The sequence below is a fragment of the Euleptes europaea genome, chromosome 1 (assembly GCF_029931775.1).
Source record: "Euleptes europaea isolate rEulEur1 chromosome 1, rEulEur1.hap1, whole genome shotgun sequence".
Taxonomy (NCBI): domain Eukaryota; kingdom Metazoa; phylum Chordata; class Lepidosauria; order Squamata; family Sphaerodactylidae; genus Euleptes; species Euleptes europaea.
This window is the reverse complement of record NC_079312.1, coordinates 43,370,425-43,396,178: the sequence shown is the minus strand read 5'-3', so window position 1 is coordinate 43,396,178 and position 25,754 is coordinate 43,370,425. Positions and strand designations below refer to the sequence as shown.

General features: G+C 45.7%; 1 protein-coding gene across 1 annotated transcript in view; it reads right to left on the bottom strand.

The window, feature by feature from the left end:
* Positions 1-23,961, bottom strand: part of PPP4R2 (protein phosphatase 4 regulatory subunit 2) — a 39,061-nt gene extending 15,100 nt beyond the window's left edge. The window contains exons 1-2 of the mRNA XM_056855705.1: positions 23,888-23,961; positions 22,985-23,066 (exon numbers count right to left, since the gene is read on the bottom strand). Of these exons, the coding sequence (XP_056711683.1) occupies positions 22,985-23,066; positions 23,888-23,921 (116 nt within the window). The 5' untranslated portion in view covers positions 23,922-23,961. The remainder of the gene's footprint in view (positions 1-22,984; positions 23,067-23,887) is intronic.
* Between the last annotated feature and the right edge of the window lie 1,793 nt (positions 23,962-25,754).

Below are 25,754 nucleotides of genomic sequence, written 5' to 3'. Positions count from 1 at the left end.
GATACAGGTGCTACTTCTATTAATGGGGAGGGGGTTAAGCCCCCCCCCTTTGGATTTCAGAATTTTCTGCAAACCTTCGGCATTTTTCAGGTTTGTAGAAATGCCTGTCTCCAGATTTAAGCATGCACAGATTTTTGCCATGTTGAGAACTGGATATATCATGTTAATTAATAAATGCCAGTTTCCGACATTTTTAAAGGGGGGGGAGTTATTAGTCACTTTATACCCTTCAGTATATTTATTCCATGGCAACACAGCAGATATCATAAAGTACGGCAGATTGGAAAAGTTGATAAGAAGCTGCCTAGAGGGTTACTGACCCTGGACGTGGTTCTGAGCAGGACTCAAGATGCATGATGTAAATGTTGCTGCACTGGTTGGAACAGTGACCACAATGCATTCATGTCAATGAAAAGCTTCCAAAAAATTCCAACACAATCAACATTTGATTTCAAAAGAGGACGCTTTACAAAAACGAGAGGACTACTCAGAAAGAAGTTAAAAGGGAAAATCAAGATTAAATAGTCCAATTGCTTCTGGGTGCTAGGAAGCTACTTTAAACCACATTAACTGGCGACAAGGTTGAATGTATAGCTCAGGTTAAGAAAGGTACGTATAAAGGATAATGTGTGATTAATGACCCAAGTCAAGAAAATCATAAACGGCAAGAAGTCTTCATTTAAATGTTAGCCAGAATGAAGTGGATAGAAAGGAGCACAGGTTCTGAAACAACAAATAGGTTGCCAATATGGCAAGCAAGCCAAACGAATGTGATCAGCAGCTTGCTAAAAGCCTTAACACAAACAAAAAGCAAATATATCGGGAACTGAGAGGCGGTTGGGCCATTAAACTACAGAGAAGTGGAAGGAAGATGGTGAGAGGACAACTGAACGGAACGAATTTTTATCTGTTTTCACCATGGTGATTGTACCAACACCAGAATCACTGTTTTCAGGGAGGGTGTCTCAAGAATGGAGGCAAATTAAAGTAATGAAACATGAAATTCTAGAACTACTAGGCAAATTAACAGCCAAAGCCTCTAGGTCTACCTGGGTATACACCTAGAGGGTTTGAGGGGTTTAAATGTGAAATCATTTTCTAACAAGTATGTGTAACTTGCTACTACAATCAGCTGCTTTACCAGAGGAATGGAAAGTAGCTATTCCTATACAGATTTTTAAAATGGGCTGCAGAGGAGATCCAGGAAATTACAGGTCAGTTAACCTAATATCTGTTCCAGGTAAATTAGTAAAAACTGGTATTAGATACAAAATTATTAAGCACATACAGGAACAAAGCTTGCAAAGATAACATGAGCATGGCAACTGTAAAAGGAAGTCCTGCCTTACCAAGCTTTTGGAATTCTTTGAGAAGTTTAAAAAAAAAAAAACAGAAACAGTAAAAGCTGTATTTTATCTGGCACTTTGTTACACGGACAAATCTGTTAACCGGCATCCGTCATGGACAGCAATACAAACCCGCCTTCAGTTAGCCAGAAAAAAAATTCAATAGCTATTTCCGGAGGCTGCTAAGTCAAGTTTCTAAACTTGCAGTTAGCAATATGTACAGGGAGGAAAGGCCTCTCCCTGCATTTACTAGTCATGGGGAGGTGGGGGGGAAGGGAGAGAATAAGGCCCCTAACAGCTGGCCAGCTCACAGTCACCAATCTACTCCCTCACATGGCACCAAAGCTGCCTCCAAAAGCAAGCGACGTGCCAGGCCCCTTGCCCGCGCAGTGGCTTGTGGCAAAGGTGGCTGCAAGCCCACTGCTCTTCAGGATGGCGAGGAGTGCAGTTAACATCGGGTGAGAAGCAGCCAGCCCAGCCCAAGACAAGCTGACAGTGCAGCTTGCTGGGGCAAGACAGCCCCACTCTTGGCTACTTTCCTTGCACGGAGTCAGGGAATAAAATAACAGAAAACTAGTATGACAGTGCCTTATGTACGTTTAATAAATGATAGATACACTGTTTGAATAATCTTTTAATTATATACTTAATTTTTGCATACAGAGAAAAATTCAGCCGTCACTGGGGGAAAAAACTATTAATCAGCAACTGGAATTCCCCATGGGTGTCGGGTAATATAGTAAAAATTTACATAAGGATTATCTGGTAGACATTCTTTACTTGGACTTACACAAGGCTTTTGGCAAGGTCTCTTGCCAAAGACCACTAATAAACTTAGTAGTTATAGGATAACAGAACAGGTTTTCTTGTGAATTAAAAACGGGTTCAAGACAGAAAGGAAAGAGTAGGAATCAATGGACAGGTCTCACAATGGAAGCAAGCAATGGGGTCCCACCAGAATCAATTTTATTTAATTTGTTCATAAAAGATCTGGAATTGGGGTGGGGTGGGGTTTGAACAGTGTACTGGCTAAATTTGCAGGTGATATTGAGGATGGTAAAAACCAAAGCAGGTTTTGAACAGTGTTAGGATGATCTCTCCAAATTGTGTGAGTGGGTGACAACATGGCAGATAGGTTCAATGTACACATGAAGCTACCTTATACTGAATCAGACCCTTGGTCCATCAAAGTCAGTATTGTCTACTCAGACCAGCAGCGGCTCTCCAGGGTCTCAGGCAGAGGTCTTCCACATCACCTACCTGCCTAGTCCCTTTAACTGGAGATGCCAGGGATTGAATCTGGGACCTTCTGCATGCCAAGCAGATGCTCTACCACAGAGCCACGGCCGCTCCCCGTAAGTAAGTGCAAGATCATCGACACTGGAGCAAAACCCCTAACTTTACATACATGCTGATAGGGTCTAAATTGGCAGTGACTGGGAGGGGAAACATGAAAGAACTTTTAAAAAAATGATGCATGGGGTGGAGAAGTGGATGAAGAATTTTTTCTCCCTCTTCCATAATGATAGACCTTAGGGTGACCTAAATGATTTTGGTCACATTATGACAAGACTAAAGTCACATTCTGGATGGACAAAAGGAATTACTTCTTCACTCTAAGTAATTAAAATTAATTTCTCTAAGTAATTAAAATGTGGAATTCACTGCCAGTGGACACTTTAATGATCATTAGCATGGACAGCCCCTTTAAATGGGGATTCATGGAGGACAGGTCTATAACTGCCTAACAGCCATGACTACCAGGATCCTCCACAAGCAGTAAAGCTCAGAATACCAGTGCCAGGAAACAATGCTGGGGAAGGACTTGGAGCCTACATCTTGTTTATTGGCCCATCAGATCAACAGGCTGGCCTCTGTCTGAAACTAGATGTTGAGTAGATGGACCACTACTGATCTAGCAGAGCACTTCTTATGTGCTTATGGGCTCATCTGAAGATCATTGGCCGCATAAATAGAAGTCATTCACTCCACACAAAAAGTATATAGTCCTCAAAACAAGCAATATAAAATACTAAAAGGTACGCAGTTTTGCAAATATTCTGCTTTTAGACCCATATTTGGCCACTAGGCAGCTTGCTGCCAACAATAATAAAACACAATATTCAACATTAAAATCTCAAAAATGAACACATCATAAAATACAGTAAACAGGACCAAGTGTCAATGAGATTAACGGCCTTCACAACAGGCCTATAACAAAAGCTTCACATCCAGAAGGGGCACAGCCAAAAAAGCCTCCCAATGAGTCCCAACCAAACTCACCTCAGACAACATAGGAAGCCTCCAACAATTAATATGAGGGCCTATGAAGGTTAATAGAGCTAGTTCCTTCTGTCATCTGCCTCTCACACAACAGTGATCCTTCAGCAAATACCCTCAAACTACTTGCCTGCTTCTTTATGAACAGTGAAAGGCTAAGTAGCAAGCCAACAACAGCAGATAGTTGTGGTATGCTTAAGTCCCTTTACAATCACCAAGGCTAGAAATCTTCTCATTCAAAAAAATAAAAGCTGGGTCAAAGCAGTCTTCAGTTCTGTTTTTGCTGTATTATTGGCAAAAAGTGCCTCCATTTATATTTCCTCCCAACTGCCCCCCTTGAAACTGTCTGTCTTTTAGTCAAATTCCAGATGCTATAAACCGTGAACAAAAGCCCTCCAAAACAGGCTGTAAGGAACCGTGCAGACTCTGAGCTAACCACACATAGGGCACAGCTCAGGGGAGCTCCTGACTCTCGGAAACAATGGAGCTACATAACTGCTGAACACCTGACCAAGCTCATGAAGCTCTCCAACCCAAGTGAGCTAAATGTCTGGGCACAGTCCCTTTATGTACTCTGTGCTGTTTTGCCCCACCCTATGGAACTGTGGGCACACTAGAATGGGGCTGTTCATATGGGGGAGGAAGGCTGACAAAGAAAATGTATAAAGGTCTCCTGCTTACCGTATATACTTGGGTATAAGCCGACCCGAGTATAAGCCGACCCCCCAAATTTGAGGCCAGAAAAGGGAATTTCTTATTTACCCGCATAAAAGCCGAGGGTCTATAAGAAATTCCCTTTACCCGTAATGCTGCGCTCTAAACTGGCGGCCGCCATTTTAGAGCGCAGGGATGGTCTCGCCCCTGCCCCAGGTTGCCCTCCTGCCGGCCTCCCGGGCCCTCCCAACCCACCCGACCCCAGTGCCATCCAAGGGGGGGAGGGGGAAGAGCCCCTGAACCCCCTACTCACCGGGAGAGGCGGCGAATCGGCACTCTAAAATGGCAGCCGCCATTTTAGAGCGGGAGGAAGAGGCCCAGAGAAGGCCCGCGGATCAGCTGTAGACCGGGAGGACCAGCCCTGGTGAGGTGGGCGAGGTGGGGGGGGGAGAAACTGCCGCTGCCGCCACACAGCAAAAGGCGCCCTGCGGTGGGGGTGGGGAATCAGCTGGAGCGCGCTGGAGCGTGCTGGGGGGGGTGGGGGAGAATCAGCTGTCGGGGGGAGCGTGCTGGGGGGGTGGGGTGGGGAATCAGCTGGAGCGCACTGGGGGGGTGGGGAGCGCGCTGGGGGGGTGGGGGGAGCGCGCTGTCGGCTGGAGCGCGCTGGGGGGGGAATCAGCTGGAGCGCGCTGGAACGCTGGGGGGGTGGGGGGGGAATCAGCTGGCCGGCGGGAGCACAATTCAGGCAGCTCGGAAGGAGAAACCACCCAATTGCCGCATTGACCCGTGTATAAGCCGAGTTGGGATTTTTCAGCCTTTTTGGGGGGCTGAAAAACTCGGCTTATACACGAGTATATACGGTATGCTCAGATCTTCCCTCGACCTTCCTTGTTGTGCTTTGCACTCTGTTGTTCCAGTTTGGTCCTGCTCTATACCTTAGGGCCGTGTTGGCGAACCTATGGCATGCGTGCCGCAGCCAGCACACCGAGCCCTCTCTGTGGGCACGCACAGACCCGTTGTGTCTGCCTAGGGCTGTGCCGTGTTGCCGTGTTGCGGGCGCTGAGGGCGGTGCTCCTTCTCCCCAAACCCATGCTCCCCAAGCCTGCGCTGGCACCCTCCCTCTCCTTGCACCGGGGCAAGCCCCTCCCTCTCTCTCAGCTCAGCTGCGGCTGCAGCTCAGCTGTCTGTCGGGGCGCCCCGCCCGTCTTCAGTTTGGACCTGGAGGCTGTGGCCAAGCACCTTGCCACACACCCCTCAGCGCTGAGCTGCAGGGCAGCTCAGCTGTTTGTCGGGGGCCCCACCCATCTTCAGTTTGTCTGGGGCCCCGCCCGTCTAAAAAAGCACTTAGAAAATTCTACAACATTTGCAGACAATCCTACAAGCCATCAGGAAATCTACAAGGAATTTTCTAGCATTGTAGCAGCTGCAAAGGTGAATTTTAGTAACAGATTTTTACAGTTCCGTAAGATGGAGACAACCCTGTGTTTTCTTACTTCTCCAGATAAAGCCAGATTCGAAGAACTTGATCTTTCCTGCCTACACTGGTTAGATTTAGAAAATCTGGAAATGGAGCTAATAGAATTTCAAGAAACCTCTATCTGGAAAAATAAATTCTATGACCTGCGTGAAACACTTGAGAAGATAGAAGGGATGCCAAAGGACAGCACAGTTAGTTCTGAAAATGAAATCCTTAAAGTGTGGAATTCTCTGCCAAATAATTTTAAGTCAATGAAAGCACTTGGGATTGCCTTCCTTACTTTGTTTGGATCATCTTGTGAGCAGCTGTTTTCAGCTTTGAATTATATCAGATCTGACACTAGAAACAGGCTAACAGATGACCTGAGTGCTGCAGTGCCGCAGCCCTGGCTCTCCTTCTTTTGGCAGCCACAAGGGAAGGGGGGGAGAAAGTTGAGCTCCCGGGTCCTCTCGTCGTCGCCGGGGCACCTGCAAGCTTCCCTCTCTCCCCCCCTCGGCTGTGCGCCAGGACCGGCTGGGATGGCTGGCAGCGGGTCTCGGCTCTCGAGCAGGAGCCGCCGCGCCACTCCTGCTTTGCGCCGCCAGCGTCTGTCCCGCACGGTGCAAGCAGCGGCAAGACTGGAGCTGGCTCCAGCTGCCTGCATCGCCCCCGGTCCTGCCCTTGGAGGAGGAGTCCCGCCGGGGCAACCTTCGCCCTCGATTCTCACCCAGAATTGCTGCTGCTTGCGCGGCCTGGCCAACTTCCCTGAGGCTGCAGTAAGTGGGCAATCCTGAGGTAACATGGCGACGTCGCCTTACTTTCCCGCAGTCGCAGTGATTCCTCCCCTGGTACGATTGCCAAAGGTAGGACTTTTTGGAGGACTTTGATTCATAGGCACTTCACACACACACACACACACAGATTGCCAACCTCCAGTTGGGGCCTGGGAATCTCCTGGGATTACAACCGACCGCTGCTCTACACAGATCAGTTCCCCTGGAGAAAATGGCAGCTTTGGCGGGTGGACTCTATGGCATTATACGCCCTGAAATCCCTCCCCAAACTCCGCTGACCCCAGATCTCCAGGAATTTCCCGGCCTGGAGTTAGTAACTGTATTCAGGTTAAATTGCCGTGTTGGCACTTTGCAATAAATAAGTGGGTTTTGGGTTGCAGTTTGGGCACTCTGTCTCTAAAAGGTTCACCATCACTGCTTTAGGGCCCTATTTTATGTTGTCAGTCCAACTGAAAAACCAGACAGGAAGTTAAGCTTCAGAACATATGTAAACTGATACTCAGGCTGGAGTTTCCTGGGTTTCATCAGACAAAATTAGGGATCACACAGTACCTTTACTCCCATGACTGGGAGCTCCCTTGAGCTGTGTTTGGAGCAATGGTGATAGTTTGGCCTGAGCCCCTTAAAAATCAGCCTTTGGTGATTTTGCATATCTCTGCCTGAGCTTAGATTAGCGCCCAGAACTCACCTTTACATTTAAGAAAAAAATTCAAGTTTGATGTGCTTTGCTTAGGTTTTTGGTGAAAGTTTTTCCCCTTGACCATGCACATGTCAACATAAAAATGAAGATCAGGCTCAACTCTCATTCTCAGTACTCCAAGTCCAAGGAGAAATTTTAAACGCAGAATCATTTTTCCACCTCCACATTTTAAAATCTTTTAAAATGTTATGTATTAATTAAACTAGTTTTAAAGAAGAGCTAACACAACAGGCAAATAACATGTAATGCCAGGTACTGGAGATACAAACTTTATAGAAGACACAGGCAAAATCAATTGATATTGTTTTTTAACTTAAAACACAAGCAAGTTTACAACAATAAAATTCTTACAGCATTTTCTTTTATTTAAGTCTTATTGTTATTGTTTTAAGAATGTTTGTATTTTAAGTAAAAAATTAAGTAAAAAATAATATAATTAATTGGCTTTGCCTGTGTCCTCCATAAAGTTAATATTTCTAGTCCCTCGCATTCATTTAAAAACTGCAGTGGGGTGGGGGCGGCTGCCTTGGCTGGCGAGCTCGCAGCGGACTCGCCAACCCAGATCTGGACGAGGTCCAGAAAGGCAGGGAGAAAGAGAGCAAGAGAAAAAGAGAGAGAGAGAAAGAGCAAAACAGATAAGAGAGAAAGGGAGAGGGAAAGAGAGAATGGGTAGACCTGGCCTCCGGACGGACTGTTCCCCCCCCCCACACACACACACACACAGAGGCCAGGTCTATCCATTGGTTTCTATGGGCCTCCAGGGGCCCCCTGTGGGGGCCTGGCTGCACCCAGCAAAGGACGGGGGTGGCAGGGAGGGTGCGCCTGGCCCGGCAATGGATGGGGGCAGTGGGGAGGGCGGCTGGGGGGCACACCTGGCCCCTGTGGGGGCCTGGCTGCGCCCGGCAGGGGGTAAGGGCATGGGCCTTGGCTCGCGGGCTGGAGAACAGCCCTCTGGGGGCTGGATCCAGCCCATGGGCCGCCTGTTTGACACCCCTGGTCTATAGTCGTTTTCCTGCTTAGGGCATCCGTTGTGGTGATGTTCTGTCCTGCAATATGAATGGTCTGAAGGGAGACGTTTCTCTGAATGACTCACTGCCAAATGTTTGTCATCAGTAGTACCCACTTGCTGAGAAAGACAGCTGCAAAAGACATGAGAGCATACCCGATTGTTCTGATCTTTAGAAGATTTATATGTACTGTAGACTCCTCCTCTGACCATTGGCCCATAACGTGAAGAGAACCACAATGTGCCCCCCCAACCCTGTAGCGAGGCATCCACAAATACCTCCACATCATGTGGGTGTGTGCCAAATTCACAATCTTTTAAAAGGTTAGAGTCTTGGCCACACCAACTGAGACCTCAGGATAGATCTAGGGACTGGCAATCTGAGCCTCTGAAGGCCAGAATTAATTATGGATTTCCAAATAAACTAATTCTGCAACGGCCTCATTATGTGTGAGAAACCACTGCTGTGGTAGAGGCCATTAATCCTCATAGCTTCTAGATGTTGATAGCCGTTTAAGGACAGAAATAGAATAGGTGTTTGAGGAATATTCCTTCTACTGAAAGTTCCTTTCAGAGGAAAACGAAGGAATCAAACAAAAGAATAAGCATTACAGCACTGGAGAAGTATTTCACAAGAAAAAACAAGAAATGTTTGAAAGTATTAGAGCCCTCCCTTTCACTTAGCTGTTTAGCTGGTCATCTCACAGCAATTTTAATTTGACAAAACTGAATAGGGAGACACGCATACACCTGAGGGGTACATGTAAATGTGAATGAAGCATCTGTATCCCACACCTTAAACGTTGTGGACAGTTCAGCTGTTCCATATGGAGCTCTCCCTCCTCATGTTGCTATCAGTCTCTTCTGCAGACAAACAAGGCAGGAAGGGCAAACACAGGCATTGGGGCTTGAACATGTGTTTAAAAAAGGAAAACAGATGAAATTGGCTTTGAAACACTAATGTGTTCTTTACCGTAGCAGCATGATTTCCAGAAGACCCTAAAATAACTAATTATTGGAACTTTACAAGCTTTTAAGCCATTGTTATCTGCAAAAGTTCAAAACTGAGTTAAGCACTTTCATCAATTTGAGGGACTGTTTTACTCGCTGGCCGGTTTCACCCATAACTTGATTCTGCCTACTGACGTTTTCATTCTTCTTGTTACCATGGCTTCATCACAACAATGCTTTAACAAGCCTCTCAGAGGAATGTACGGAAAACAGTACAGTAGCTTATTCAGCAACTAAGGGCTATACTTTAATGTGAGAACAATTAGCACAAATTCTTGACGTCTCACATTTGCTTTTCAGAGTTATCCCCAAGTTTGGCCAGATCATGCATAATGCAATCTATGCAGTGATTTAAAACACACAATGAACCAAGTTATCTTGCTATTCTGCTATTAATTTAGACAACTGTGAGCAGGAGGCGACAGCACGATAGGAAGTGGGCATATCCTCTGCTTCCAAGCTGCTTGGAGGCCTCTCATCACCCTAAGCCAGGGGTCGGCAAACTCATTAGTCAAAAGAGCCAAATATCAACAGTACAACGATTGAGATTTCTTTTGAGAGCCAAATTTCTTAAACTTAAACCATATAGGTAGGTACACTGTTTATTAACTTAATAAACTTTAATTAAAGTTTTAAGTCTTAATTAAACTATAGGTACACTGAATAAAACTTGATATCATACTTAATAGTGATCTTATTTATTGATAAAAATTAAATTCTAAGTCCCTGCCATTTCTCCCTCCCAGTCCGGAGTCCTCGTCTGGAGGCCTGGTCTACCGCCATAAAAGCCTATTGGTAGACCTGGCCTCCGGCTGAGTCCCATCGGGAGGCCAGGTCTACCCATTGGCTTTCTTGGCAGTAGACCTGGCCTCCGGAGGCCCATAGAAGCCAATTGGTAGACCTGGCCTCTGAAGGAGGACTTTTACCCCTCCTCGGAGTCCAGGTCTACTGCCAAGAAAGCCAGTGGGTAGACATGGCCTCCCAATGGGACTCAGCCGGAGGCCAAGTCTACCAAAGGAAGCCCTCCCTGCCCAACAGCTGATAGGCGGGCGGGGGGGCAGGAACCGCCAAGCCGCCTGCCCAGCAATCGTGCGGCTAGAGGGGAGGCTTTAGCCTCCCAACCATTGAAGGCAAGGGAAAGGGGGACCTGGCCATTCTCCACGGCGGGGGGGGGGGAGACAGCACCCCCGCTCGCCTGCTCTCTCGAGCTCTCTCTCTCTCTCTCTCAGGCACGCCAGCTCCGCAGCCCGGCTGCTGGCGCAAGAGCAGGGGCTCCAAACCAAGTTTGGAGAGCAGCACTCAATGGGCCAAAGAGCCGCATGCAGCTCGGGAGCCGCAGTTTGCAGACCCCTGCCCTAAGCTAATGTTACACCTAGAAATCAAGGTGGATAAAAATCAATTTAAAAAAATAGTAACTAAAGCAGGGGTGGGGAACCTTTTTTCCACCAAGGGCCATTTGGATATTTATAACATCATTCGCGGGCCATACAAAATTATCAACTTAAAAATTAGCTGACCAAGGCCAAGCAGGCAGCTGCCCCAGATGACACCCCCCCCACAGGCAAGCAGGCAGGCATCCAACCAGTGGCGCACTCGCCAACCTTCTGCCCCCAGCCCTCTTGTAGTACAGAGGGAATACTTTTCTCCACGTCCCGGGTGGGAAAGGGTTAACACAGTTTCTTGGGCGGCCCTAGCAGCTCCATAGCTAATGACTCTCCTGCAAGGGGGAAAAGGGTTCCTTTTCTCCGCAAAACTAACTCACATCCGCCTTGAATAGAGGCTATCCCTGTCCCCGGGAGGGGGCAAATCGCTTAGATCCTTCTGAGCTAGAGATCTGCCAGGACCCACGAAGGGCCAGACCAAACGATTTCACGGACCTTAAATGGCCCCCTGGCCTGACGTTCCCCACCCCTAAACTAAAGCATCAGATGTTTAAAATTGAAATCAGATTGTTTTACATCGTATTTTTAAAAAATAATATGGTTTTTGAGGGAAAGGCTATCTAAAGATACTTATCTATTTAACACGTATTATAGTCCAAAGGTTATTCATCATGAAATAAGGATTAGTTTTTAATTATGTAGCATGAGGCTGTATATTGATACGATGTTTACATTTTTTTGGTAAATGAATTCCATTAATCCATTCACAATGTCATGCTCTTCCAGAGGTTTCTGTAAGATTATTTTTCTATCCAGAAGATATTATCACAGATGCTTGGTTTTGTAGTTCTCAAAACTTTGAATGTGTGTCTGCAGAGATAACATGCCTCTTCTTCACAGCAAAAATGTTATAAAATAAACATACAGAGTTGAGAAAAAGATCTTAATCCCATTGCTCCTTTGCAAATCTATGTACACAGAATCAACCTCTTACCTCTTAAGTGCTAAGCTTCAAGTTCAATGAATAGAAGATTGATTCTGCACAGGGAGCTGGGTGTGAGGAGGGAAGGGCAAGCAGTAAAAATAACAGTGAACCCTTTTGAGCAGAATTCTCCACAAGTCTTGGGATTTGTGCGCGTGTGTGCGTGTGTAAAGTGCCGTCAAGTTGCAGCCAACTATGGCGACCCCTTTTGGGTGTATAGCCTGAGGTTTATCATATTATTCTCTCCCTGGAGGAGAAAACCTATAATGGCAGCAGGCTGTAAGAGAGACCCAGTTTAGGAATATTTTAATGAAGTTCCTCTACCTATGGGTAAATGCAAACACTGAAGCAAAGAAATGCAAGGCCTGGTGGCCCGAATGAGACAACATCATGAGAAGTGCTGTTTATGTAGAAAACCATGATTTAAATCTAGTCTTACTGACTAGTGCTTTAAATCATGATTTAAATCAAATCCCCCCCGCTAGAAATGCATGCCTTTTGCATTTTCTTGCACTGGGGAACCCCTTTCCTTGTGAGTGACAGACAAAAAAAAAAAAATCATGCACTTGGCCATGTTCTCTCCTCTATCCAGATTATGTCCTTGCACTTTAGAAGTGTTACCAAGCAGGCAGGATTTTTCAGCCTTACTATGAAATACTTTATAATCCTGGGGAAAACCAAGTAGCCCTGAAGGACTGGTACAATATAATGGCTAAGACAAGAACACTATGTCCAGAAATCCCTGATTCAAATCCAGCCTTTGCCTTAACACTCTCCCTCAAACTTCCAATATTGGGAAAATAATCTTGATTTACCTTGCAGGGGGACTGCAAGAACTATAAAGGTAATCTGAGTAAGGAACCTTGGAACACTAAAAACACTAAATAAATGCTAACCAGTATTACCGTACTTGTTTATGGCATTAATTTGTTCTAGTATTACAAATATTTCCTAACAAGGAATATTGCAAGGGGGAGTCACCCCCTTCAAGCTTGGAGTCCAGGGAGAGGACAGAAGTGGTGGCCACCAAACCTGAATTATATGGCTGCTACTGATCACCATTTTTGTGGATTCTTGTTTTCAACCTGTTACCACCTGTGTAAAATTTGGGTATTACAGCAGTAAAACCAGAAAAATATACAGTGAAATTAAAATACATCAGAAACAAAAATATCTTGGTAATTCTACATTACATTCCTTCTGGAGAAGTACTGGGCCTATAAAAAAGTAAAGGTCCCCTGTGCAAGCACCGGGTCATTCCTGACCCATGGGGTGACGTCACATCCCAACATTTCCTCGGCAGACTTTGTTTACAGGGTGGTTTGCCATGCCTTCCCCAGTCATCTTCCCTTTACCCCCAGCAAGCTGGGTCCTCATTTTGCCGACCTCAGAAGGATGAAAGGCTGAGTCAACCTTGAGCCGGCTACCTGAAACCAACTTCCATCAGGATCGAACCCAGGTCGTGAGCAGAGCTTTTGACTGCAGTACTGCAGCTTACCACTCTGCGCCACGGGGCTCCAATTGGACCTATACCAATAGTATAAAGTGAAGTTAAAAGTGCTCCTTGCATTTCAGTAAGGACCAGTCCTTTCGTAAACAAGAGGTTAACAAGTTTCCCACTTATAAGGATAAAATCAGGATGCCATCGTATATGTTAAATGGATCACTCCAGAAACAAAGCAACAGAAACTAGTTTGCCATCAAGAAATTCTTTATATTTCTATTCATTATGAAGATTAGCTTTATAACAAAGCTGAAGTCACAGCCTGGTCTTTAAAGTCCCTGGTGAAGCTTATGACGTCAGTGTGCAAGAAGGGCTTCCAGTTCACTTCAGTGCTACAGAGAGCTGTGTGCATCAACAAAAGAGATGCAATCACACAGCAAAAAAATTTGTATGTGAGAAGAAGTCTGTGAAAGGCAGAACAAAGAGGCGGATTGAGGACCATAGCAAAAGGCTCCATTAACTACTCTTGAAACTGCCATTGTATCTCAGTAAGAAAATATTTCATTTAAGTCCCAATACTCTGCAAGTCTAGCCTTTCTAGTCAGACTAAATTCTCAATTACCCTTTTTTCAGTTTCTTGATTAACCCCAATCGCCTTTGAAACACAAAAGGAAAAAGGCAATCTTTCAGCACTTCCATACTTTGCCTTCATTGCAGCTTGCAGGAGGCATGATTTATCCCTAAACTGAGGGAACATAAGTGATACGTTTAAGATTTCTACATTATATTATTAAAAGATGTTGTATCTCTGTTTAGCAGACTTACAACCTATTTAACACTGGCATTTGAAAGTAAACACCCACTTTTAAAATTGTACTACTCTTTTGTTCCTGTAAGTAAGATGGCTTCCACCAGACAACATTTGAGTTTGGTTGTCACTCTGAATTAAAAATGAAGCTCCTGGATCAGCTGGGGTTGTTAAGGCATTATCTTACTTGAGCCATCTTCTTTAAACTAATCTTTCACATTATTCCTTATTTCTATTGTAATCTCTTCTATGTTGACACGGTCAAATACTTTGCAAAGGTAGAGTCTCCAAGATTACAAAGTTGATTAAGTATCTCCTTCAATCGTTCTCTCTGGTGCCACAAAATGGTCACTTTGACAATCAGTTATGCCTAAAGTGTAACTAGTGAATATGGTAAGCTGCTCTTTGCTCTAACAATGCTGCATTGTTTCATCTGTGATTTAATCCCACAGTTCTTTGCTTCCAAGCCACCTCTGAAGTGTCGAGGGGGGGGGGGAGAGAGAGAGAATACTGACAGGAGAGGCCACTGTGTTGCTGAATAGTATCTTAATTAGCTTGCAAAGGAGCCGATAACAAGGGAAATTTGATTAATGAAGTTGCTATGAGTTTGTCAGCTTAAAGGGATATTCGATTCAAAGTGAAAATTTGTCTAAAACTGGCCACTAAAAGTTCAAGGCAGACACATGGAAAAGAATTAAATATAAGAACCAACGTTCCAAATACACCATTCATGCTTTCATGTGTTCCATCACTGCAGCATATAGGCATAGTCCCTCATACACTAGATAGAGCAGAACAAAGCAGCAGAGCTATTTTGAATTTTTGTTTGCCAGGGGGCTTTAAGATATGTTTTATGCATTTTGATAGACAAATAGGCACCGTTCTTCAGTCCCACAAGGCATGACACTATTTTGTCTGAGACTACCACAACCTATGCTGTTACAGGAATTTTAATACTTAAAAAAAAGCTATTTCAAAGTGTGTTGAAAATAAATAAGCACCGCTGCTTTTTCTGGGCACAAATTCTGGACTAATGTGGTAAAGGTTGGTACACAGATATACAGGTGCTGGAACAAATGCCAACAAACCTCTGCAAAGACAGACGGATGGACTAGAAAGTGGTGTTATTCCATACTATTACCAGTAAGTTGTGGATACTATCCTTATGACTAAATTAATATTTTATGACCATTTTCTCATGATTATAGCTTCTCTCTGATCAGGGACCCTGAACCACTTCAATGGATGAAAGCCACCTCTAAATGGGAGTGCATAAACTCACCCAAATCAAACTCAAAAAGTATTGTAAAATAGTGACAGAATACTTTAGCCCCCTTACGAAGTAACACGATACTGAGTATCATGACTCATATCAGAAAGACCCACACACACACACACTGGACCTGTTTCAGTTTAGGGACTGGGAGATTTGTGCATGCCTCCCTTATTTCCACAATCCCCCAAAATTCATGCAACTTGACTGTGAAGAAAGAAGGGGATGGGTAGGCACGGATATGCCTACCCAGGGATATGGAAGGCACGGGCAGGCACTGCATTTCCATCCACTGTGCTTCATGCATGTGCTGAGAAACTAAGGAATGACAGCAGACAAACAGGTCTCTACAGAGCTCTCTGGGGATCTCTCTGTATGCAGACCCCTTTTCCAAGCAATCAATCACACCTAAGCTTTAGAAACACCGTATTTTTAAAAGGCAAACCTACAAAAGCAGAAGATTTATCACCAATTACATTTTAGAGACTGACATGGAAAGAAATTCACCAGGTATCCTAAAGAAAGGCACACAGGGCGACAAGGGCATTCTAAGTAAACCAAGGAGTGAGAGTTAAAGTCTCACTGCTATGACTCATCCAGAGATGCAAATGTTGATAACTCTGTTACATGGTTCCAAGATCTAATCACAAGAAGTTAAAGCATAAGACCAAAAATGACCGAATGTTGGAGAAGGAGAAAAAGGAACACTAATGAGGATAGCTTGGACCCACGGAAAAGACCCTTGAGCACCATGGGAGGGGTGAGCTTTGCCACATTCTCCCTCAGCCAGGGCTGTCCTCCAACTCCCTCATATGCCTCAGGTTTTTCCATTTCCCTAGAGAAGAATTTCAGGGGGTATTTCAGGCTAAAGCAGGAGGGGGTAGGTAGGAGAGTCAGGCTTCCATGCACAGAATTTAGATGGGATCCAGACCAATGAGCAAAGTTCATGCACAAATTCAACAAACACAAAAGAATAAAAGCACAAGTCAGCACGAATGAAGAATAAAATTACTCCGAATGCTAACGTTCACACTACAGGCAAGATACACATTTATAAGAGAAACATAACTGGAGAAGAACTTCACTCACATTCATGTCCAGGCATGCAACTCTTTGTAGTTCAGTAAGAACTAGGACTTGATTCAAACTTTGTGGAAATTTCTCAAAAAGGAAGACGTGTCAAAGAGAAGTTTTTGTTTAACACTAGTATTCCACTAAACAAGTTACATAGCTAGAAGCACCAAACACAAAAATATATGAAAAGATTTACACTGTTATCATTCAGAGGGCTTTAACATTTATATTCTTTGACCCCCAGCAATTGTCCTGTGCAGTAAGTATTGTCATTTAGAGTATCTCTAAAATTACAGGAAGTTTGAGCATTGCTTACAAAGCAGAATGGTATCTGAAACTGATTCCTAACATGGTTGGTTACAAGGCACAGACTTCCAAGTTAGATCATTATTTTCTACATGTTAAACAAGCCAGAACCCCAAAACGCTGATAACACAGAACCGCAGCAGCAATCAGAGCATTATTATGGTGTAGTACTTTTTCCACTGCCAAAACAGGCAGTCAGTGTTTAAATCCAATCAACTTTCATCTTGTCTCTTCAGCAGTTTAATTCCATACCAACATTTCTCCCCCTTCTTTCCCAGAAGATGCTTTTAACTACCAGCCTCTTTAACCTTCAAAAGCACCCTGGGAATTTTTCACAACTAATTTATACAAGGGAAATGCCAGTGATACATATGAAACAATCCCCACCCCTCATCCTCTGGGTTTTCCTTTAAAAAAAAAGTATTTCCTATTACTGTGTGCCTGCACTCTCCCAAAGTACACCTCTCTCTCCAAAGTGCACGTGAAATGCTAGGTAAATATAAAATGATAATAAGGTACAGGCATTCAGAAAATACACATTCATATGACTGAGCTGAAGTCCTGTATATTAACTTGTTCATAAAATCTTCAGCTATTTGGAAATATTTAGCAAGACACTTGTCAAAATACTAAGCTTTTATTTATATAGCACCTTCAGTGTTCAAAACACTGTACAGGCACACAAAGGAATTCCTGCAATAGCCCTATATCGGGGTGGGGAACTGACATCAGGCCTGGAGGCCATTTAAGGCCTGTGAAATCATTTGGTCTGGCCCTTCGTGGGTCCTGGCAGATCTCTAGCTCAGAAGGATCTAAGACTGGAGATCCACCCCCTCCCGTGGACAGGAATAGCCTCTATTCAAGGCAGATGTGAGTTTGTTTTGCCCAGAAAAGGAACCTTTTTTCCCTCTTGCAGAAGAGCTGTTAGCTATGGAGCTGCTAGGACCGCCCAAGGAACTGTGTTAACCCTTTCCCACCCGGACCATGGAGAAACGTATTCTCTATTTACTACAAGAGGGTGGAAGTGGCGACAATGGAGGGGTTAAAGGGGACAGGGCCAGAATGCAGGGGGGGGGGTTGTTCTTAGCCAGCGTGTCCTCATTTTACTCCTGCAGGCGGAGGCAACAGGAGCCGGCTGTAGAATCCAGCCCCGACTATGCAGAGCAGGAGCAACTCTGGTGTGTGGGTGGATGGCTATGCCTGGCTGGTGCAACAAACCATCCTGTGCCACCAGTTGGATGCCTGCCTGCCCGAGGATGGTTCATCTGGGGCAGCTGCCTGCTTGGGGCTTGGTCGGATAATTTTTAAGTTGATAATTTTGTATGATGTTATAAATATCCAAATGGCCCTTGGCGGAAAAAAGGTTCCCACCCCTGCCCTATACAGTAGGCTACATTTTATTCCAATATTGCAGTTGGAGGACTGGTCAGAAGAAGAGTAATTTGCCTAAGGTCATGTAGTTTGTGGCTGCAGTGAGATCTGAACAAATGATCTCTTGGAAGGAAGGTCATTCTCTGAGTCACAATAAACACAGGCTTATAAACAGTCACTCACATGGTCACCTATGATGAATGAAAATAATTTCCAGAAGACCAAACAGTGCTGGTTTTAACTGGTCCCCATTCCTTTTGCTGGCCATCAATGTTCTATAAATGACTTCTATAAGTGAACGTACAGGTAGGTGGGCTGCTAGCCTGAATAGAGGGAGCTAACACTTTCTGTGTGTGTGTGTGTGTGTGTGTAAAGTGCCGTCAAGTCGCAGCCGACTTATGGCGACCCCTTTTTGGGGTTTTCATGGCAAGAGACTAACAGAGGTGGTTTGCCAGTTCCTTCCTCTACACAGCAGCCCTGGTATTCCTTGGTGGTCTCCCATCCCAATACTAACCAGGGCTAACCCTGCTTCGCTTCTGAGATCTGACGAGATCAGGCTAGCCTGTTGTTTGGCAGGGGCCGAAGATGACAGATATTGCTACACAATCAGGTCCTAATAATTAGCAATATACAGCACACATAGGTCAACATGAAGATAAGGCAACTGGCACCTTTTTTTATGGAGACTACTCAATCATCTGAGCCTCAACCCTCAGACTAAAACAACTAGACACAGTGACACCACACCAACAAGAATTAGACCATAAAACATCACAGGACCAGTACTGAAGAGTCCCAACTTCAGCATATGCTGAATCCGTTCCCCTTCCAAAGCACAGCTATACCACATCAGATTGCATGCAGGGCCACAGACAACCACATTACATGAGTGCCTATCAGCCAGGGGAACATACTTAATGCTAAACATATCCTTCTTTCTAAAAATAAAGAGACCGTGCATAAGTTTATTCTTCTATGAATCAGAACAGGATGATTCAGCACTGCTTGCCATGCAAAGGATGCAAAGTTATTTATGCTACTAAAGCTAAATGATGTTTACAGAATACAGCACAAACACACACGTAAACTTTTTATTCAACAAAAATTTTATATATTATCCTTTAAGCCATAGGATTCTTAGAGCATACAAATTAAACTTGCACTCCTAAACATACTTCAATTGTACTTCTGGCAACTAAATTTGTTCAGTATTGAGAGGTAAACAGGTTATATCAACATACCGTATATACTCCCGTATAAGCCAAGTTTTTCAGCCCAAAAAAAGGGCTGAAAAAGCCGAACTCGGCTTATACGCGGGTCAATACGGTAGGGGAGGGGGGAACTTACCGCCATCACCGCCGCCATCGCCAGCTCAACTTTCCCCGGCCGGCAGCAGTCTTCCTGGGCCGGCAGGAGGCCCCTGCCGGCCGCGCCGCTGCCGCCCACGCGCACCTTTCCCCGGCCGGCAGCAGTCTTCCTGGGCCGGCAGGAGGCCCCTGCCGGCCGCACCACCGCCGCCCACGCACCCGGGCGCCTTCCTCCGGCCGGCAGCGGCCTGGAGGGGCCTCCTGCCGACCCAGGAAGGCCGCGCCGCCGCCGATTCGCCGTCTCTCCGGGTGAGTAGGGGGTTCAGGGGCTCTTCCCCCTCCCCCCTTTGGATGGCACTGGGGTCGGGGTGGGTCGGGAGGGCCCGGGAGGTCGGCAGGAGGGCGACCTGGGGCAGGGCCCCTGCGCTCTAAAATGGTGGCCGCCATTTTAGAGCGCAGCATTGCCGGTAAAGGGAATTTCTTATTGACCCACGGCTTATACGCGGGTCAATAAGAAATTCCCTTTTCTGGCCTCAAATTTGGGGGGTCGGCTTATACTCGGGCCGGCTTATACCCGAGGATATATGGGTATGTAATTCTCAATGTGGCCCCAATCACGGATACTTAAATCTGTAGATTGGGGCCATGGACACACAAATGAGGGTTTTCTAGAAAGCTGAGAGAAGTCCCAGGTTTGCAGAGATAAACACATTGGGGGTTAAAAACACCTATAGGTTTACGAAAGATGGCTTCAAAGGCCATTGCTAGGCAACCACAACAGTCTTTCTGACTTTATATTACTCTTCCTACACACTTGACACTGAGAGACACTGTCCTTCAGTGTTACTCCTCTGAAGATGCCTGCCACAGCTGCTGGCGAAACGTCAGGAAAGAAAATACCAAGACCACAGTTACACAGCCCGGATAACCCACAAGAACCAATGAACTCTGACCGTGAAAGCCTTCGACAATATTTTTAACCACAACAGTATTCAAGACTATGTTTCTATTAGTAAAGGCAGGACCCTTTTCAAGCTGTTTTGGGCTTTAAGGGAGGATTCATCAGGGTCAGGGACAGCTGCAACCACCAGGTGACTTGCTGCCACACAAATTGCATGACTTACGCAGGCCTGGATTCTTGCTACTGTTCAACAGGAGCCACCCCATAAAATCCGGTGTGGTGGTTAGTTTCATGGGACTCCCTAAGTCAAACCCTCCATCTGCCTTGGGCCAGTCACACACACAGACTAAATTACCTTACAGGATTGCTGTGAGAATAAAATGGAGGACAGGAGAATGATGTAACCTGCTTTGGATCCCCACTGTGGAGAAAGGTGAGGAATAAATGAAGTAAATATATATAGCTGAAGTTGGGAGGCTGATAAAAGGCTGATTTGTTGGCAGGTGAGAAAGAAGCTGGAAAAGATTGCCAGGAAAGAGGAAATAGTGGTTGGAAGGGGTTAGAGGGGGAAATGTGCCCCCCACAAGTTGTTGTGATTTCACCACTGCACATCTGGCCTCGGTGGCTGGCACCATGCAACTGGGTCATAGTTTTCCCTGGGAGAAGCAGCCAGAGAAGGGGAAGGAGAGAAAGCTAAAGACAGGCGAGCAAATAAAGGGAGGTTGATTAGTTGGTGGGAAGGAGAGAAGGAAGCAGGAAAATGGGAGAGGGTATAGGGGCTTTCAGGGATGGGGAAGAGGAACTAGAAGGCAATAGCAAAATGAGATGCTGCCACACAGCATCTTGAGTCCTTACAGTTCTCCTGCTTTGTATTATCCTATTTATCTACTATAGCTAACAGAATTACCCACCAAGTGAATTCAAATTGTTCCTAGCTTAATATGTGAAAAAGGCTAAACATCAATGTGCACAGAAACCAACAGCTTATCTTTTTGAGGAAATATTAGGAGAAATAAATATGGGGTATACATCTGTCCATTAACCATTCAGTTGAGTATTACACAGCATGGTTATGATCCATTGCTGACCTTGTATTCCAAATGGCTGTACTGCTTACATGGTTCGTTTTGATAGTAAAATAAGGACCAGGCTTTCTCAAAACTGGAATCCCCTATAAAGAAATCCCTACGTTTTTCTTTTAAATAAAGCATTGAAAATCTCATTAGCAGACACCCAACTCAAGTAAAACCCACAAGAATTTTAACAAGTGTTTTTCTATGACAAACCTTTAAATTTACATACTGATATTTATAAAAATACACTTAAAATACCCCTGAAAACATTGCTGCCACACTTACTCAAATAAATAACAGAAGCTTAGGTCCTATACCTTGCTTCTATAGTGCTGTCCTCTATTAAGGAATACATTCGTCCAGCACTAAGCACTTTCTGCTCATGCAAGACCAGTAGAGCAGAAAGCAGCTAGTATCAGAGGAATGTGCTGTGTGTTGGAGTACTGCCTCCATAACAGACAAAGAGCTGTGCAAGTGGATGGAAAGTATAGGATCCCAGCCAATTTACAGTTACCTAAATTATAAACAACAAACCAAATAAAATCTATTTTGCTAGTAAAACAAAGTATGAATGTTCTGTTAACGAAGATTACAATTAAATACTGGAAAATGTTCATCTACGTTTGTTGTAAGGTGTTATATATGTTACTGCCAATGTCAGGTTAAACTGATCTTGTGCCACTTATTTAAAAAACTCTAGTGTGCAAAGATTAAGACTGGTTCAACCAATAAACATATTTTTAAATGCACAAATATAACTTTTTTTTGTTATTTAGCTTTATAATACACTAGAACATACAAGGTTTTGTTCTTGCTGTGCTGAATCATTTGAATCATCCTAAAAAAGCAAAATCACACAATGAACAGGAGTTAACTGTAAACTCTAAACGAACAAAGCACACTGACATTCCTCTTACATGTAAATGCATTACCCCCCATTATAAAGGAAGCCAGAAAATGATTCCTCACTAGTAGTGCAAGCCAGAGACCCTTCCCACTAAATCACGAATCAATAAAGAAAGTCAGAGAACTAGAAATTCAAACAAAGAAGTAAAGACCAATACAACACTTTACAAATCAACACAGCTAACTGTTATTTCATGCGGAGACACAAGTAACCGAAGTGCCAAGCAGCAGGGATGGCACAACAGGAGAGAAGAAGAAATACCTGTGAGTTTGGTCAGGCTCCTGTTTACTTCTCCTCTTGCACACTTTATTACTAAATGCATTCTGCAGTGCTCCACCATTGCCCAAGAAGCAACAGACCAAAGCCATGCCCACCATTTCTTTATACTGACATGGCAAATATGCATTGGAAAATGGGAGAGTGTAAACAAACAAGTCTCACTGTCATATGCAAGGACTCGTCAGATCAGAAGACCAGAACAGTCTAGTGATGTGGGAGAGTGTTAGATGAATATGGAAGGAATGAGGCCTAGCAAAATGTTGAAAGAATAATTTATTTACTTATTTTATTCTACTTCTATCCCGCTCTCCCAGAGCTCCAATAATCACTTAACATTTCAATCCCTCCAATATAAACAATATTTTTCTCAGGTTCAGCTTATGTAATCAGGGACCAACAGTATAGAAATCCCTAAAAGAAAAATAACTTTCTGACTTTAGTATGAGCTAGTCAGCAACCCTAGAAAGCATTATGATCACCCTCAAAATCTATTTATAAAGCAGGTATAAGTGCACCAGCTTTAAATCGGAAAAGGAATGATTAGAACAGAAAAGCTTGAGAAACACTGGCAAAAACAGTACTTAATAAAACACAATAAAAACTTTTCACTGTCAGTTAAAAACCACTCACATTGTTTCTCCAGTCTTGGCAACATGACAAAGAAACTGATCCAGTACTGGACACACTTCCTTCTTCCCCCTCTTTTCAAAATCTGCAAAGAAAGAATAAAATTATTGAAAGCACTCACTCTACATTAAAACCCTGCCTTTTCACACCTCCCCACTTCCCCACATTCTACAAACGAAGGACCACACATGCACCCGTAACCCAGACCAGGCCTCTACAGGCCACCAAATAAGAGGGAATCGATGGGAAGTTTACTTCCAAAGTCTTCTTCAAAACTGGTTTCTACCATGACACCACCCGCCTCAGGCTGGACAGCCAGTAAAGCTGCAGCCCATGGCTCCAGGTGGGGAACCAGTGTTATGTGGGAGGAAAGAGTAACAGGAAATAGACAAGAGAATGGGGATTAAAAGGGAACACAGAGCCTGGGAAAATGCAGGCAATGTTGACGAATGAGAAGGAGCTCCTGAGGGAAGGTGGGAGATAGATGGTATGGAAGGCAGGTTAAAAAAAAAAACCCGGGGGAGGGGCCAGTACTAGGGTGCTCTGCCCCCTAACCACCACAGGCACTCCGGGGCACAAAGTACAGGGCCTCAAATTGCTCAGGCTCTGTCGGGGTTGGGGGGTGGGGGAGGAGGAAGAGGAACGGTCTCCATCGACCCTCGGCCCCAAGCTTTTTTACACCCGCGCAAATAAACGTGTCCCCTTCCCCTTCCCGCCCCCACCTCAGTCTCTTCCCCTCACAGAAGGGACCCCTAGACCCTCATAGGGGGCTTCCACAGACCAAGGAGGCCGGGCCCCTTTCTTCCTCATCATCCCCCCCACACACACACACACCCAAGGCCGGCGGCCTCCCCCCCCCCCTGACCTCGGAGTAACCCCCCACCCACCCCGCCACAGAGCCTCCACCTTTCAGCGCCTCCTGCAGCCTCTCGACATCCATGGTCCGCCGCTACCCCCGCTGCTGCCGCCTCCCCCCACCTCCTCCTCCTCCTCCTCCCGCCTGCCGCCCGGGCCCTCACAGGAAACAGGCAGCCGAGGGAGCGAGGACACAGAGAGACGGAGAGTCCCCCGGCGGCCGGGCTCAGCAACCTCCCAACATGGCGCCGGAGCCGTCGCCGTGCGCGCTCCCGGGGGCACGCTCGCAAGCGCGACGCGTCCGTGCTCTTCCCGCCGCGGCGGGGGCGCGCTCCGCGAGGGGGGGGAGAGCGGAGGGGCGTGGCCATCGTCGCTGACGTCAAAGGAAGGCTGAGGAGGCGAGGGCGGGAGGAGCGGGCGGAGCGTGGAAGCCCGGCTGGGAGGAGGTCCTGGGGCGGGCCCCGCCCACGCCCCGCCCACGCCCCGCCCACTCCTGATTGGGTCACGCGCCGGCTGAGGCGCCGCCGGTCTCCTCTCAGTTGCAGTCTGTGCATCAGATGCAGGCGGGGGGGGGGAGGAGGCGGAGTGACGACGCTACTATGTTGACTGCGTGACGCACGCGCGCACGCCCATTGGGCGCTGCTTCCATTCATGTCAGCGGCGGTGCTTTCTTCGGTCGTCGCCTTCCCTGGCCGTCCCTCGGTCGACTGGAGCAGCGCGACCCCTGTGCTGCCTCGCGCATGGAGGAAAGAGCAAGAGTCCAGTCCTGCCTTAAAGGCCCGCACAATTTCTGGCAGGGTGTTTGAGCTTTCGTGAGCCACAGCTCTCTTGTTCAGAGACGGGAAGAGATTATCAGTGGAAACGAGCCAGGCCGTTTATGTAGGGTCAATTGTGAAGCTCGCTCAAAGCTCTGTTTGTTTGTTTTTTTAATGCGACCTTTACAATGTAAAAGGAGAAATTCCACCCCCTCCACTCACCCGTTTGCGTGGCCGTTAGCAAGCGCCGTTTGTGTAGCTCACAACGGCTGTGATTTTACATGCTTCCTTGAGGGGATTCTTCCGAGCGGGGGCAGAGCAAACGCAAATGGTCGCGTTAAAGGGGCTCTTAAGAAATGCGAAGCAGGTATGGGCCGGCTTCGCAGTCACTTCCTGAACGACCGAAAAGCGTGAAAAACTCACAAGAGTCCAAGAGCACCTTTAAGACTTAACAAAATTTCTGGCAGGGTGTATGAGCTTTCGTGAGCCGCAGCTCACTTCTTCAGAGACATGAAGAAATTATCAGTAGAAAAGAGCAAGAGTCCAGGAGCACCTTATAGACTAATAACATTTCTGGTAGGGTATGAGCTGTGGCTCACAAAAGCTCATACCCGGCCAGAAATTTTGATAGTCTTTAAGGTGCTACTTTATAGATTCTGTGGACTGCCAAAAAAACAAATCAGTGGGTTATAGATCAAATCAAGCCTGAACTGACCCTAGAAGCTAAAATGACTAAACTGAGGCTGTCGTATTTTGGTCATGTCATGAGACGACAAGAGTCACTGGAAAAGACAGTCATGCTAGGAAAAGTGGAGGGCAGCAGGAAAAGAGGAAGACCCAACAAGAGATGGATGGACTCAATAAAGGAAGCCACAGCCTTCAGTTTGCAAGATCTGAACAAGGCTGTCAAAGATAGGATATTTTGGAGGACTTTCATTCATAGGGTCGCCATGAGTCGGAAGCTACTTGACGGCACTTAACACACACACACACAAGGTGCTACTGGAATCTTGCTTTTTTCTCCTGCTAGTGACAGACTAACATGGCTACCCATCGTGATGAAGAAAGTATAACTTCCGAGGGAGGCTCATCTTGTGGCCCCTCGACGAATGCCCCACACTGGTGGCAACAAAAATAAACTCGAGTCTTGTAGCAACCTGAAG